The sequence below is a fragment of the Gadus morhua genome, chromosome 14, assembly GCF_902167405.1.
Source record: "Gadus morhua chromosome 14, gadMor3.0, whole genome shotgun sequence".
Lineage (NCBI taxonomy): Eukaryota > Metazoa > Chordata > Actinopteri > Gadiformes > Gadidae > Gadus > Gadus morhua.
The window spans coordinates 21,052,617-21,069,431 of NC_044061.1; the positions used below are offsets into that span (position 1 = coordinate 21,052,617).

The following is a 16,815-nucleotide window of genomic DNA, read 5'->3' on the forward strand; positions in this document are numbered from 1 at the left end:
CTCAGGGTGGCTGCCTTAATAGCATTTCGAACGGTGCTACCAACTGTGAAAAGTACTTAAACATACTTGATTTAATACAGTCAATTTATCTCAATGATGGTTCCATAAAATATAAATCCATTTCAAGTTCAATCGAATATATTCATTACATATCTGCCTCGTGGGAGGTGTCCTTGCACATCAAATAGCTAATGCTAAAAACACCAGACAGCCCGCCCGGCCCGAGCCCCATAAATCCCATTGGCTGTAAGAGGCTTATCAAATTCCTGTCATTTTAGTTAGGCCAATCGAACGTTAGTGACACTTAGTTAACGCTTGAAAAGATGTGGATCTTTAATAGAAAGCTTTCCACATAAAACGTGGATATGGCATACATTATAGGCACTGTCAGTAACCCAACAGTTCTTAGCAGGCAAGGTACTGTAATATCACAAAATGTATACACGCAACTCATTAGCTTACAAACACACAGACCCAGACTTGTAGGATGATCACAGACATCTGTAAACCACTAGCACAGGATTTTGGCCGCAGTTACAATTGTCATTTCAGCTCTGCCTTCTGCATTCAAGCTCTCTGGGTCGGAACTGTGTTTCGGATCTCCTGAGAAACAGCAAGACGTATGACAGGAGTTGTTATTTTTTCGTGTTGCAAGTGATCCTTTGGGCAAAGACACAAACATAAAATGACACGAAACACTGTAGCCATTGATTATAGTCTGTGAAACGCTGTCTGTCTGTAGGAAGGAGCGGCTGTGCGGAGCTGATTATTGACAGGCAGGCTTATTAATCGTATTACAGGGAGTGGGTCAGGTCACCCGTGTCGTGGGGAGGCAACATGGTGTCACATGATGGTACTTGGATGTCCAGAGAGAGTAAATGGTGATATATGTAGGTCATTTGCGATGTATGTCCCCTTACTGTTATGATATTACTATAGGCTCTAGGTAGGCCTATGACTGGCCAGCGCTGTTTTGACGCACAATATCTACACTTTTACATTGAACTACATGTTAAAACTTGCTTAGGAGAGAGCAGACGATTTCAATCAGTTAGTGGGCAGCCACTCATTAGCCTAAGTGGCTTTCACCTCCGACCCCAATTAGGAGAATATGCTAATGACCTAGGAAGAACTGATAGGGGTTTGCAAGTCATTTTAAGTATTCATGTACGGGTTTTCAGGAGTGACTACCATCCACACTTACGACAGTGTAGCCGCCCAAAATGTTAGCTTAATGCAACTTTTGTGAATCCAGATTGGTGCATAAGTCACGTTGAAGCAACAAGTGTAACTGTAGCCTTCGAGACTTTATCAATCCGAAGTTACCTTGCCTTTACATGCAAATGTACTTTACATAGGACATAATATAATCTACTGTATGCTGTTTTGGCCCATTGATTTGCATTAAGCATTAAATATCCAAGACCTTCAACGTATAATAAAACTGAATGGTAGACATTGTCCTTTATGACAATTACGAGGCCAAAAGTGGGTCCATTATTCTACCCTTAAAGCCAGTACAGGGCTGGTACATTCACAAGCAAACTTAACACCAGAACAAATGCACACTGCTGTTGTTCTCTACAACAACATTATGAAAATGAACATATTGCAGTAATACAATCTAGTACAAAGATTTCTATAACACATGTATTTAATTATTGTGTACGTGTGCGTGTGTGGGAGATTGAGATTGTGTATGTGTGTGTGTGTGTGTGTGTGTGTTATATCTTAGAGGACTTAAATATATTACTCAAATTTAAGGCATATAACTACAATATACAATTGAATACATGCATTTTTAAATATATATATGTAGATATACATATATATCATACATTATATGTATTATAAAATCGAATATGCATTGCAAGAACCGCGTAATTCTAGTTTCTTCCACCCAGGGACGAAGCTAAATGTAAACATTACAGAATACACTTCAAGAATATTCAGAACTGAGAAACATTACAGATAGACCCCTAAAGACTTTCCTTTATTGGCCGATGTTTCACGGGGCAGCTTCGGCTAAGCCCTTTCCAACGCCTTCGCAAGAGATCCGACATGCCTTGGGCCCTCCAAGGGCACAGATCCTACACCACCATATATCCACCGTTAACCAACCACAGGGTCCATTCAAGCATCAAATCATAAATCCCAGCCATGGTGGTCGACGGACATAACCGCGGGGCGTGGGTCATCAGCATCCCTGCAAACTTTCCATCAGCCACGGAAGAGGGAGATCTTATGGCAGCAAAAGCCATGCAGGAACTTCTTAAAGAACTTCCTGAACTCGGTGTTGAAGATGGTGTAGATGATGGGGTTGAGCGCGCTGTTCACGTAGCCCAGCCACGTGACGATGTCCATCAGACTAGCGGGAATGTCACACGTAGAGCATATGGCACGGGTTGTGTGCACCACAAAGAAGGGAGTCCAGCAGAAGAGGAAGCAGCCTGCATGGGGACATTAAGAGAGCAAAGGAAGGTCGTAAGTCTACAGTGGTCATCTGGATTTCCTCGCCGGGGACATTTTCGAGCTGAAAAGTGAAAATAGATCAATAAACAAATACTGTGGACAACAACAGAATAATGTGTGTGAAAAACAACCAAATCACATCCCTCTTTGAATAAAAGGTTGAATCTTTCACAATACAATCTGTATTTCTGGTTCACTTTCTTTTGGTACACCACCAGGACTCATATAATCGAATTGTGTACACACGACACAAAAACCAGACAGTTTCCCATTACCACTCTGGCGCCAGGTGTGCTGGCCTTTCAGCCCTCAGGATAGATGTCTACATGGAAAATGTTCCGCTCAAAACAGATGGCTATCAGTACGGCAGACACTAGTCACAACTCACAAGTATTCAGTATTGGGTTTCAGTTTTTTTAATGCACCTATAATGGATAATGCAGTTATTTTGTTTTGAAAAACATTTTGCAAAATAGTCCCCATCCCAACTGGCAACAACATCTCAAAAAACAAAGCATGTCAAAAAACATTGCAGTTGTATATTAACTGCATATCCCGTATAGTTGTCTAAGTAAGGTATCTAGGGGAGGGTTGGGCATGACTATGGGGGGAAGCAGTTCTGATTCCACCAAAGAATTATGTGTATGGAAATGCTATTCATATATTCACCAAATAATTTCAGTTTACATATTCAATAGTATATCATAATTTATATTATAACAACTATCCTCGGTTGGTCCCATCTCGCTGACAAGATAAGAGGTAGAGTGGACAATAGCGTCTGAACAACAGAACGCATCATGGGATTCTTTGCAGGTAATACTCCACCATTACAAGAATAGTCAAGAGAGTTGTAGTAAGTTAAAATCCTACATAAACCTAAATATACCCTATCCTAGGCTGACCACATCTGGCATTAGAAACACTGTGGCAGTTTCAAATAAAACAATATCAACACATAATGACAAATACTTTCAGGCTTAATTACTAATTACCAATGACCAAAGACTTTTACTACTGCTATTGTCATTTCTTTATGACTTAACAATGTACATGTACATACTCCAGTTATAAACTGAAATTTGCTCTTTTGTGTTGGTCTATAGAAAGTATTTTTTCACAAGCTCAGAGGCAAATTTATTACTAGGCATTAAGGATATGTGTGGCATACCCATGACACTAGATCCCAGGGAAACTGCAGCAATTTCCTTCAAGTGTCATCCTGTGTTACTGATATAATGCGTAATATGATTTATTATCCAAGCTGTAGGAGGTAGATGGACTGCATGGTCTCTCTTTCAGGGAGATTGCGCAGACTTTGCATAATCACCACAAGCCTGTTGTCAGTGGCCCAGGCTGGCCTCATCCTTATGCATAAGACGGATTCAGGGCATCCGTGGTCCCTTATTGAAATATTGTCTCACCAACAAACGTCAAGTGATCCGACTGTTATGCCTGAGAAACAATGTCTTGAATAAGGGACTTTGGAAACTGCCATCTTTTTTTGAGGGGGTGGATTAGTCCTGTAGTCCAGAGTGAGTCTTATTATTTAAATATTGGTAATATATTCTGCGTTGAGGGTTCCCGCAGCACACTAAAAGCATTTGCAGCTAGGACTTCATTCGTCCCGTCAGTTCAGACTAAATCTTGACACAGTGCAATGCCCAAACCAAGCTAAACATCCTAAGTGGGTTTATATAAATGCTGTTAATTAAAACCACTGTCCTAAATGACCTGTCGCTTTCTATGTGTTTAGTTACCGCTTTTAAATTAATTTATATTAATTGTGGGTCAAGTGTGTCAATAGACCCACGCGGAGCCAACCTGAATCTGTTGGCCAGTCTCTGGAGGAAGGAATGGAGGTGCTCAGGAACAACTGTTGCATAATAATTGGATTTAGGGCTTTAAACGATAATGACGCTAGTTCACCGGAGCCCCAGCCAAAAGTGACGCTTTCACAGCTTCCTACTTTCACAGTACACTCTCACGTCAACATGGGTCAAAATAAGAGAGAGCGATCCTTGTTTTTTCAGTTCAATTAGGGTAGGGGGATGGCTTGGTGTATAAGAATGAAAGCAAATAATGTGTGTCGACATGCATATTCTACCTAAGTAAACAAAGATAAAAGCGTAGCCGGTTGGGCTAGACAGTAATTTTACGGACATTTCTTATCTATATGCCTCTCAGCTCGCCCATAAATCTCAGCTCATCTATAAAGCTCAATTATTCAATCCTGGTGCCTCTCCTTGCTTACAATGATAAGGTAGTGAGGCTAACTAAATGTGATTACAGTCTATTGTGGGTTCACACATTTACTAGACACACATACCATACACTCTTTACGGTCTCCTCTCCTTCATACTTATTTTTGTTTTGTTTACTTTACAGTTACTATGCAACAAACGGCTGGAATAAACTCCCAGAGGATTTAAGACTTGCCCCAACTCTGAGCACCTTTAAAACAAGACTGAAGACTTTTATGTTTGCTTTAGCTTTCTGCTAAATCTTAAATACATTGCATTTTTTAACTTTTTTAACTTTGCCTTTATTTTCTATTTTAATACTAAAATGCCTTTTTAACTTTCTATTTTACCCATTTCTTTGCATATGTTTTCTTTTACTTATCTAGTATTTTATTTTATTGTATGACAATGTTTATATGTGAAGCACTTTGAGTCTGCCTCTGGTATGAAAAGTGCTATATAAATAAAGTTTCCTTGCCTTGCCTTGCCTTGCCTTACTTTAATTTACTTGTTAACATTAATGTCACTGTGAATATCTTTCTTCATTAGGGCAGAAAACTGGGGCACATATATGAAAGTGCCAGAACGAAATGTGTTTACTCTGTTACCAAATTAAGACTATTAGTCTGTTTTAATGACTCCCATATCATTACTTCACAACAGTATGAGCTTATTTGAATGCATTAAGGTTGTAAAACAATTGTGTACTTGTAAACATATTTTGTGTAGCTGAAAGAAAGGAGTTGTGCCCTAAAATTCTACTTTGCCCTAAAACTCTACTCACAATCGTTTTTCTCCAGCCCCACATCAGTTTACAACTTTGTGCAGTCCTGACCAATTTTCTCTGTCTTCCACTATATGAAAAGGAATGATATTATTTGGTAGTTTATCTGTCAAACATGTCTTAACCAATCACCTTATTCTCCCCACACTAGTTAAAAATGAAGGATGTCATTGACTGGATTATCTGTCAATCAAACATATCTGGAAAGCGAGAAAGAAATGCACGAAGATATGACTAGAGAGGTAAAAAGCAAGCCACTGTTATTCAATCATGTAACTATTTGATTCACAGACTTATTTGTCTGAACGTGTAAAGTTACCACTACTTTGCTCCATCATTTCTAGCTCGCTTTTCAGATATGTTTGATTGACGGATAATCCGGCTAATGATATCATTCCTTTCCAACTAACAGGAGAGACTGAGCAAATTGGTCAAGACACAAAGACTTTTGAGTATGAGTATCAATTGACTTGCTGCAACAATACTACCAAAAAAATAAATAAGTTAACTCGTAGACTAAGTGGTAGAAAATGTACACTTAGAGTTTCACGGCGCTGCTCCAACTTTTTACCAAACGCAATTGTTATACATACGCACACATAATGCCATAAAAATGACCCCATACATAACAACCGAATACAAAAGCAACCTAGTTTGATAAGCAAGCTCTATTTATTGTTCTGTTGAGAATTAACAAATCAAAGGGCTCAACTGTGGAATTGTAAATCACTGAGGCAGCCTGCCAGGTTTTTAACTTTGAAACAATAGAGAAACAATCTTTCCAACAGTGTAGCCTTTCTTTTAATAATTCCTTCTTGCTTATTTTCTTTTTTTGTCTCCTTGCTAGCACTCAGGTCTGCCTTGTCTCTTGTGTAACAGTCTACCACTAAAACGTATGTATGATGTATATGGAGACAAAAAGTCGTTATAATAGGCTGACAGATCATGTGACTCACCTCCTACTAATAAGTAATGAGCAGCCATACCCACACACATTTTCTGGTGGATCTTGATTAATTGTAAATCCTGAATACTCAAACTAATTCCAGAGTCCATTCCTTCAGGGATTTGATGCTTTTGGAATTTAATGTATGAAAACTTTGCAGCCATTAATAGCAGCAATAAATTCACCAGCAAGCAGCAGTCCAGAGTCAGACACCAGGCATTCATTCATAAAGGTTAAAAATGGCTGATACTAGAATTACAGGGAACATGCCCGAAGGATTTCAGTCAACGCAAATACTTTAGATAATCCTTCCAGGTTTACACAAATACCATGTTACAGACCCCGTATACATTTCATCAACAAGTTAATAAATATCAGCTGTCGCCTGTAGGGTAGAATAAACCATATTTCCAAAACCTTGAAACCGGTGGATTGATACCTGGTCTTCATTCAAAGGGCTTGGATCCAGGCTGTAACCTAATGCTCCCTATTGTTCCCTATAGTTCCTTATAGTTCCCTATAGCTCTCTATAGCTCCCTATAGCTCTCTATAGTTCCCTATAGTTCCCAATAGCTCCCTTTAACTGTCTTAAAGCGTCTACATCCTCACCACAGAAGAAGACGCCTAAGTGTAGGATGCCCAACTCCCAAAACGACATGGTCCTCCTCTAACGGGGGACCCACTGAACCCCACCTGCTCAGGGGGGAGGCGGGAGAGAGAGGGTGAGGCCACTTACCCACCACAACTGGGAGGACCCTCATGGCCTTCCGCTCGCGCCCATTGATCTTGGCCCTCTTCTTCCTGTGCTGGTGGTGGTAGGTCAGAGTCGGGACAGAGTTCTCCCGGTACTGCCGCGGGTAAGGGATCTCCGGCTCCATGGAGTCCTCCATCTCCTCCAGCCGCGTCTGGGCCAGGTCCCTCTCGATGATGCGCGGCAGGGGCATGGGGAGCGGGCCGGGGATGGTGCCCCTGACGGTCGGCCCGTTGCCGTGGGCGCCCGCCACGCTGCCGGCGTTGACGGCGGCGGCGGCGTGCTGCAGCTTCCGGCACACCTCGATGCTGGTCTTGAGCTTGGCCTTGCGGGACTCCTCCCAGCGCCGCAGCCCCCGGAACATGGCGAAGTAGAGCAGCAGCATGATGGGGCAGGGGATGAAGAAGGAGCAGACGGAGGAGTAGATGACGTAGTTGTCGTCCTCCAGCTTGCACTCGCTGGGGTCGCGCCGGGGCACGCGGTTGATGCCGAACATGACGGGGGACGCCACGGCCAGGGCCAGGAGCCAGGTGGCGGACAGCAGCACGATCTGACGGTGGTCCACGTGTTTGCGGTTGTAGTTCAGGGGTATGGACACGGCGATGAACCTGGGGGAAGAATACAGAGTGTTATGGGTCTCCCCATTAACCCATGGAACGTAACATAGAGTGATCATCAAAGAGTTGGGTCACACCCCCTGTCGGAACTTGGGACGACATGCTGGAACTGGGTCTAGCAGTAAAACATGTGAACGTGCTGCAGATGAAACTTTGGATAAATTAGATCGGTTGGCGACCCTTCCTGCTTATATGTATATATATATATATATATATATATATATATATATAAGCTTATATATATATATATATATATATATATATAAGCAGGAAGGGTCGACAACTGATCTAATTTATCCAAAGTTTCATCTGAAAAACATGGACTTCTTGTAGGGATTTCCTAGCAAACAGGCAGGCTTTAGGTGTGGAAGAGCACGGACCTGTCCACACTGATGGCACAGAGGTTAAATATGGATGCAGTGCAAAGCATCACATCCATGGTCATCAGCCCATCACACACCACCATGTTCAAGGTCCACACTCCACCCTGAAACTGGAGATAGACAGCAAATACACATACATTCATGACACCAAGTTGTTTGCTGTTAATCTGGAACAGGAACGTTACATTCCGCTTGAGCTTATGATAGGTCAAAGTGTCCAAGGGAAGACACAATATGTCCCTAGCTGACTGATCTTCTCTTTGCGCTGATTTTCATCTGTATATTTGCACAACAGTATCTGTCTATGTATATAATGTATATGTGTACATCTATTCATCTTTCTATCTTTATTCAATTACATTTATTCTGATAAATACAACAATTCCTTAAAGTTCCATGTAATCCATAAACAATCCCCAGTTACAGAAATGGTTGACCTTTATCAGTGTTGCGGCATTGAGCAGGTGAAGCTGCTACAGTGCTGAACGGTGTGTTCTTTCCAAGGTTTTAAAATTAACTTGTTTGATGGATTTGATGTCGTTAATCCCATGCACATTTGATCCTAGGCAATAGGTCGGAATGAGACCATATTTGTTCTAAGCCAAACCCTATCCTCAGACAAAAAAGATAACCTTATGAATAATATCCTTATTGTATTTGGTAAGGTTGTAGCAAGGACAAGGCATCATGTAGAGAAACATAGGCCTAACGAATATTAATAATATAATTGGTCGAAGGGTCAAGGAGGTCAGAGCTTACCTGTGTATAAACAAAAAGTGGCAAAACGAGAATGGCCAGAAGTAGGTCGGCAAATGCCAAACTGACTATAAAATAGTTTGTTGTCGTTTTCAACGCTTTTTCCAAATACACACTAACACATACGAGCACATTTCCGCCAGTGATAACTATTGTCAGTAATATCCCGAATATGAGAGCCGGAAAATTATAGCTGTTGTGGGCCAACGCAACAACTATCCGGGTGTTGTTCTCAGTCCATTCAGTGGAGTTGTCCGACATCGTCGCCGACGGTGAAGGTTCGTAAAGTCCTTCTTCGACTCCTCGTCCACGGGAGAACGGCTTTAGCCCACGTTTTCATCGAAGTATTATATCCAAAAGTCTAGAAAAAAGTTTTCGTTGAATCTTCGGGCGTTTGTCTCACGGCAAATTAAAAAAAAGAGAGCGGACCTTCCACGACAGGACAGCGGTGTGAGATCAGCACCTCCAAGGCGGAAAGACGCTCAACCCCGGCCGAGAGGGTGAGGAGAACTGGCTGCAGCAGAAACAACCACGCACACACAAACACCCCGAGCTATCCAACGAGACTTTCTTATTCTTTCTTATCTTTGTTACTTTTTCGTTGTCTTCTGCAGTTGTATAGTTGCCATGCTATTCTATTTGCGTTTCAAACTAAGGTTGCGCTTTCCCTTGTCGGTTTCCCGGCTGATTTGTTTAAGCGTTAAGGTAGGCTAAGTCAGCTGAGTGGACGAATCAAAAGGCAGATCCTGCTAAATCCGCCAGCAGCTCCAAGCTTCTTATGACGAAAGGTGAGAGACAATCTCCTACGTCTTCTAAAGTCTGTAGCAGCGCTTGCCTCAAATCGAGTGTGCCAGTGCTCTGGGTTGAGTTGGAAACCAATCGGCGAAGGGCGTCAGCAGTAGGCTACAAAGTAAGACGAGAATGAAGCATGTCACTAGGTTAATGATCATCAGTCTCTGGTTCAAGGTGCTCACGGAATGTTATATCGTCAATGGGATGATACGATGGTATGGTCGAGGAAAGCCCATTAGGGGCATTAATAGAGGGTGAATGGGGGCTGTCCTTGCAATTAAAATAAACATCCAGGTTTAATGACATAGACTTACAGTGAGTGTCCTTATTCATCACGCACACACACACACACACACACACACACACACACACACACACACACACACACACACACACACACACACACACACACACACACACACACACACACACACACACACACACACACACACACACACACACACACACACAAATCATACACCCTTTCTACATCATCCACACCTACCAGGTCTCCCACTCCAACCTCTCCTCCAATAGATACTTGATAAGCCAATGCAAACCAGGCCAAGTAACCCTTCCAATGAAAATAGAAAAAGAGTCATGACGCGGGAAATCTTTTTACAGATCGTTAATAATATATGCAGTGATATATCTTGGATGTGGCCCCCTCTCATAATGATCCTAATGATCGCCTGGCTCCATTAAAAGTGCAAAGAAATGTTAGAGTCTTGAGGCATGCCTGCCTGCATCTTAACCTCAATGGAATGAAGTGTGTGGATACATTAAAGAATGTTTAAAGGAGAGGTAGATGCTAAAAAGCGAAAAATCAGCCTATGTTGTAAAACACACAATCTGCCTGAGGTCTAAAAAGAAGCTCCTTAAATATATAGGAGCCCAAAGGGATTCACTGATAAATGCTGGATTGCTACAGGTCGATGTCTTCTTGGATGTCTTCAGGATTCATTGTCTGGAAGGTCTTGGTTGGAAGAGTTTGCTGATTAAAACCAAGGTGTCTGTTGTTTTCCTTAAAGATGCACGCTGTGAAAACACAGTTCCCAGACTTGGCATTTGCACGTATGCACCCATTTGCTGACCGCACTGACCCAATGTTTTGTACGGAGAAACACAACCTGTGAACAAGGGGCCGACTGTGTGAACGAGTGTGAACCAGTGGCCGATCCTCACTGTCAACGAAGGGGGATGGGGAAGTGACAGCATGCAGCAACAGCCGATGGGGCCCAGCTGACGTCTTCGCCTGGCGCTTGGGCCTGAGACGGAAAGCGTGTGCACCTTGGTGCTCCGGTGGGCATGAATCTCATTAAAATATAGCATTCAACTGCTGTTCGGCTTTAACACAGAGTAGGAAAAATCAGAAAAAAAAATTCAATCAAAGGCCCGGAGGCAGGAAGGGTTGGAAGGAGGAAGCATCTGCTGGAATTTTGGTGAGCGCTCCTAAAATCAGCACACGTGCTCGTAGGACCACAGATGTTCATCTCGGCCTCTAGTTTGAGAGACGGGAGAACAGAACGGGAAAGGTTGTGGAGGATGTGGTCGTGTCACAACTGTGAATCAATGAGAGGGAAACCTCTGTTGTGGTTATTTTTTTGCCAATGTTTAATGGAGCTAAAACACAGGAACATTCAACGGATTAACATCAGAAACCTGCAGTGTAAATAATCGTTGCAGTTTAACTTGTGCGTTCATGTGCCCAACATCATCATCATCATTCATTCATTCCAGCAAAACACCTTGCAATGTTTCCAGACCTATATTTTACTGCATAGTCAAAGGGAAAACCCACACAAAGAACCGGGGCAGCTTGTTAAGCAATTCATTGGATCTGGCTATACGGTGACTAACGTGTCTCAGTGTGGGTGAATACAGGACTTGTGGAACAAAAGGCTCATGATTCACATATAGCTCAGATCCATGGGGAGCGGGACGTCCTCGTTTTAAGAGGACTTGCCCCTGAAAAGAGGCAGGGTAAGATTGGCCAGAATAGCAATGGAACAACTCTCAATTGGTCATTGGAAGCTGGTACTGAGTGTGTGTGTGTGTGTGTGTGTGTGTGTGTGTGTGTGTGTGTGTGTGTGTGTGTGTGTGTGTGTGTGTGTGTGTGTGTGTGTGTGTGTGTGTGTGTGTGTGTGTGTGTGTGTGTGTGTGTGTGTGTGTGTGCGCGTGTGCACATCTGTTTGTGTGTCTGTAAAGAAAGGTGCTTCTATGGCTACACAGTGAATAACATGGTGGCACAACTCCGAATGTCTTACATTTCACATTCAACCCAGCAACTCACATGCTATTTGAAGGAGAAAAAGGGAATGATAGCAACAGTATTACTACCGAAGTAGTATATGGATTGCCTTTATTGATTGGGGAGACATATTGTACTGGTTCTGTATATGTATTGTGTGTCACAGCTCAAACAGTTCAACAGTTCAAATCAATGAATGCCTTTTGAACGAGGACCAACAGCAGATGTAAGAAAAGCTAATATTAAGCAGACAATATTGGGTATCTGTTCTATGTTTTTGGTCTTCCAAAACCTTTCAGGAACGTCTTCAAAAACGTCCCTTTGATTTTGTTTAAATCAACCATGAACCCACTGATTTATTTTTTGCAGAAATGATTTAAATCAGTTCCAGACGAACATTCAGTTCATATTTTACTGAAGAGCAATGGTCCGACTAGTCTTCCACGTACTAGGTGCAAGACGTGTGGAGGAATGAAGAGCAGTGTGAATAATGCTTGATCCCATAGGGATGGTTATAAAGCTCCTCAGGGTTCCTTGCAACTTTTGAGAAAAATAGTGAGATTACTTTTAAATATTTATAAGACAGGGGTACTTTGAGATACATGTTATTAATGGAATATACGTAATTACTGAGAAAGGAGGCGTGTGGTAGTGTGTGTGTGTGTGTGTGTGTGTGTGTGTGTGTGCGTGCGCGTGCGCGTGCGCGTGCGTGTGTGTGTGTGTGTGTGTGTGTGTGTGTGTGTGCCCAGCTTAAAAAGAAAGTCACACCCTAATGTGAACTAAACCAACTGCCAGACACTATAGGGAACTTTTCCTTCTCAGTATTATTGACTTCCTGGTTGGACTGCAAATAAACAACACTGGAAACTAGTCCGATTCCTCGCTGGATTATTATTTTTTTATTATTAAACTATCAAACATTTACATTGTAGTTTTTTTTTACAATTTTAAAGAATTATATTTATTGACTGCATGTTTTTTAACTGGAATTCTATGGGTCATGTTTTATCATTCTGAGTTAGTCTGGACAATGCTTTATCCATGAAAATGTGAATGAGGTACAACCAGGTATCATTTCACGTCTACGCAAGAGACCGACCCATCCATGCTTTTATTTTTCCATTAAAAGGCTCAAGCAGACCACATCACTCCAGTGCTGAGATCAATGTACTGGCTGCCTCTTAGCCAAGTTTATAAAGCAGCTTCTGTGTTATGAACCCGCCAGAGCTGTCAGATCATTCAGGGCTCGACTGCTTACTGTCTCAAGGTTCCAGCCACGCTTTGTGCAGTGGCTTTTAGTTTTCATGTACCGCTTATCAGGAATAAACTTCCACACATCACATCAGCTATACTTCAGGGCCCAAAGCTTTGAATTTGCTGCAACCTTTTATTAAAGTATGTCTGCCCTGGCATATAATACCTTCTGATGCTTCTCTTTTTACATTACTCATTCATTGTTTTGTTTTTGTGTATGTCCTTCTAGAGAGAACAGAATAGTTAACGACCAGTGGAAATGGAACCAAAGTATAATGAAGGAAGGAACTTTCAATATGAAAAGTGTGAACTATTAAGGGGTGATCTGCTGTTTGTCTTAACTGCTGGGTCTTACCTATTTTCTCCTGGCGTCTAAGCAGACCCATCATCCTAAAGCCCTTCAGAGAAATTATTGCCTCGTCCGGGAAGACTTTAAGTTGGAATTCCACTTCACTTAACCTGACCCTTTTTTAATAAACCCATTGTTATTATTTAAACCCGAAACCTTACTGTGATTCTGTTTTCACTCTCTGTGTGTCTCGCTTGAGACACACTGAGATTGTGCTGCTGTGGAAACACAGGCCATTACAGAAATGACTAATGGTCAGTTTGTTTGCATCAACACTGACTTGATATCATGCTTTGAATTTCACTTGCTGAAATACAGGAAAATCCATATTATCAAGATGATGATTCTGCCCTGCTATCAATTCAAGATATTTAAGAACATTATGCTGTAGTTTATGAAAGTCAACTATTTAACATAAAATACTATAAATACTTTCTCATTATTTGATTGGCATGCAGGCCATGATCATATAATTGTAAGATAAAACAATAAAAATGTAATTGGCTGAATAACTGCTGGTGGTTTACTGATGTGAATACTATTATTATCATTTAGTTACAACATTAAAGTGGTTGCACAGATATCTCTGGATGCCAGCTGACATTTTGAAATCTCCTTCAATTAAATTCAAAAGCCATTTTTTTGTATAATGTATAATTCATTGAAAACATTCGAAAGACCCAACATGACTTTCATATTTAATGGAATAATTTGGATTCAAATAACCATGTATTGTAAAATAATGAATCCCATATGTAACACAACACATGAAACTATGAAATGGATCATACAGAAGAATTATGCCGGCCAATCAGAAGCCAGACATGAAGGCCTCAGCAAAAGATACCATATAGACTGCAGGGATAGCTTTTGCCTAGTGTAATATAAACTCAAAGGTGAGCTACTTTTGTTTGGCGATACAGGACATAGTTCATCCCATCCCCAGCAAGGTATGTATCTTTTTCTTCATGAAAAGCTTTTGTGATTGGTAATTAATTGTGATGAAGGGTGAAATCAATTTGACAGGTAATCTCAGAAAGGTAGACTGCAAAGAGCAACAGAAAGCTGGTTTGAATGCGTTTGTATATTTGCATCAATAGATATCATTGATTATCGCAGCGGGAAAATTAGGTATAACAGTCAGCAGCTCACATCGGCACAAAGGTGTATAATGAAAAAAATAGGACAGACAAAAAGTGAATATCTGTATCTTACAAGAAAGTAGCAACCATATGACACACCTGTTTCAAAGGAATAAACGTCTGATGACAGTAGGTACAAAATGTGTCTAGTAATGTCAAATAATGGAAAACACAGAGTGTTTAACATCCCCCAGTCTCAGTCAGGTGACCTGGTCAACCCAGCATGAGGGCTGCATTTTATCTCTACTCTCGCATATAATATTTTGCTATATTTTTCCATTCAAAGACATTATCTTCATACCTCTCTATCGGCCTATCTGTTTTCTGCGTGGGTTCTTATGTTATTAACACCTTATTTTTCATTTTCGGGTAACAGAAAATAAATCAGTAAAGAAAAAAGATACGTAGGCCTATATATGTGTGTGTTGTTTTTTTTACATTTAGAAATTATCTGGGGGCCAAAATCATATTGCTGGCGTGCCAGATGTGGCCTGCGCCGTGTGGCGCTCGTTTGCAACACCAGGGTGGACCTTGATTTAAAACAAATAGGAGGGAACTTGCGTGACAAAGTTCAATTAAAATGAAGAAGTGAGAATTTTGAATGGACACTTTGCCCAGGTGCTAGTCAGAGCTCAAAGGCCAGCCTCTCTGAGATCCGCAGACAAAGGAACTAGGTATGCTTATAATTAGATCTCTGATAATCCTCGGTGAGATTACTGCACTTCACGCAACTACTTCAATGAGCTATACAAAAACAATAACAACGCAAACACATAAGTCTATGTGGCCTCGAAGGACAAACGCAGATGTCGCTCCTTACACTAATAATGTGTCTGCTGTTTTTATGTACCAGTGCCCTGGTAATACACTCAACTAGAAGATGGATCTGATTGCCCTGGCACATGAAACGTGAAGAACCATGCAGCAGCGTGATGAGTGAAGCCTGTGTTTGTCATTCCCTTTTCACACCTCATGTGAAAATAATCTTTAGGAAGTAAAACATTAACATGCAAACGAGAATGTAAACAAAGAGTGTATTACCAGGAGTGCTGAGTTAAAAAATAACAAAAAAAATGCAAGAAGCCATACAGTGATCAGCTCAAGATGCCTGCATCAGATTAAAATGAATCTGCAGCAGAAGGCAGTCATTGAGACTGGATTCATGACGGAGTTTATAACGGTGGGCTGGGGTAGTCCCCTGGGTGGTCCGGTAGCTTGGCCGTTATGAGCTCTTCCTGCCAACATATTACTGATTATTGCAGTATTAAGTATTCTGGTTGTGAAGATATCTATGATACAAATACTTTTCTCCAAACTTTGCTTCAGAATCCAATCTTACGCCTCATATATTAAAATGCTGGCTACAATTAGGACAGCACTTGACCTCCTTTAAGCTGTAGGTTTATTTATATCATAGCTGTAAGCCTCTAGCCGCTAATTCCCTGTGTTTTCGTCTATGGCTGCATACAATCAAAGCAGACAATATTATAGATAGGCAGACACGTGCTCTGCTTACGTCCAATCATAACTAGGTCATCCAACTGTCTGTTAGGGTGCACAACCTGCTTGTAAACAAACATTAGTGTGCATTTATGTTTAGTGTTCGCATCGACCTACGTTGCACACATGCATTTATCCTTATTAGTGCTGTCAAGCGATTAAAATATATAATCTTATTAATGTCATAGTCGATTTCGCATTTTTTTTCTATGCTAAATATCCCTTGATTTCTTTGTCCCATTAATCTTTATCATTTTAATGCTCTTATCAACATTGAGAAGTGCATCGGCTTGCCTTGTGCAATTTTTTTTTTATAGATAACAACATTGGCATATACTGATCAAAACAGGACGATACAAAAGAAAAGCCTATAGAGTTCAATTAAACGATGAACATACAAACATACTGCCTTGAAAATAGCAGTCAGGCTACTGCTTCTTTATTTTGAGCCAAAGATAAAAAAAAATTAACGCCATTAAAATTGGTTTGCTTTAACGCCGTTAATAACGCGTTTAACTGACAGCACTAATCCTTATACATCCGTTGATTCAGCGCCACCCAGTTTTGTAACTAGG

General features: G+C 41.2%; 1 protein-coding gene across 2 annotated transcripts; it reads right to left on the reverse strand.

Moving 5' to 3' along the window:
- Nucleotides 1-308: 308 nt before the first annotated feature.
- Nucleotides 309-10,056, reverse strand: drd4b (dopamine receptor D4b). 2 transcript variants are annotated; one of them, XM_030376082.1, is made up of 4 exons: nt 8,956-10,056; nt 8,194-8,306; nt 7,186-7,804; nt 309-2,450 (listed from the first exon to the last, which is right to left on the reverse strand). In XM_030376082.1, exons 1-4 carry the CDS (start codon nt 9,211-9,213, stop codon nt 2,364-2,366), a joined length of 1,077 nt encoding a protein of 358 aa, XP_030231942.1. In that variant the 5' UTR covers nt 9,214-10,056; the 3' UTR covers nt 309-2,363. The 2 variants fall into 2 exon arrangements, with proteins under 2 accessions (XP_030231942.1, XP_030231941.1); XM_030376081.1 differs by having other exon boundaries at nt 7,182-7,804; nt 8,956-9,972.
- Nucleotides 10,057-16,815: the final 6,759 nt, after the last annotated feature.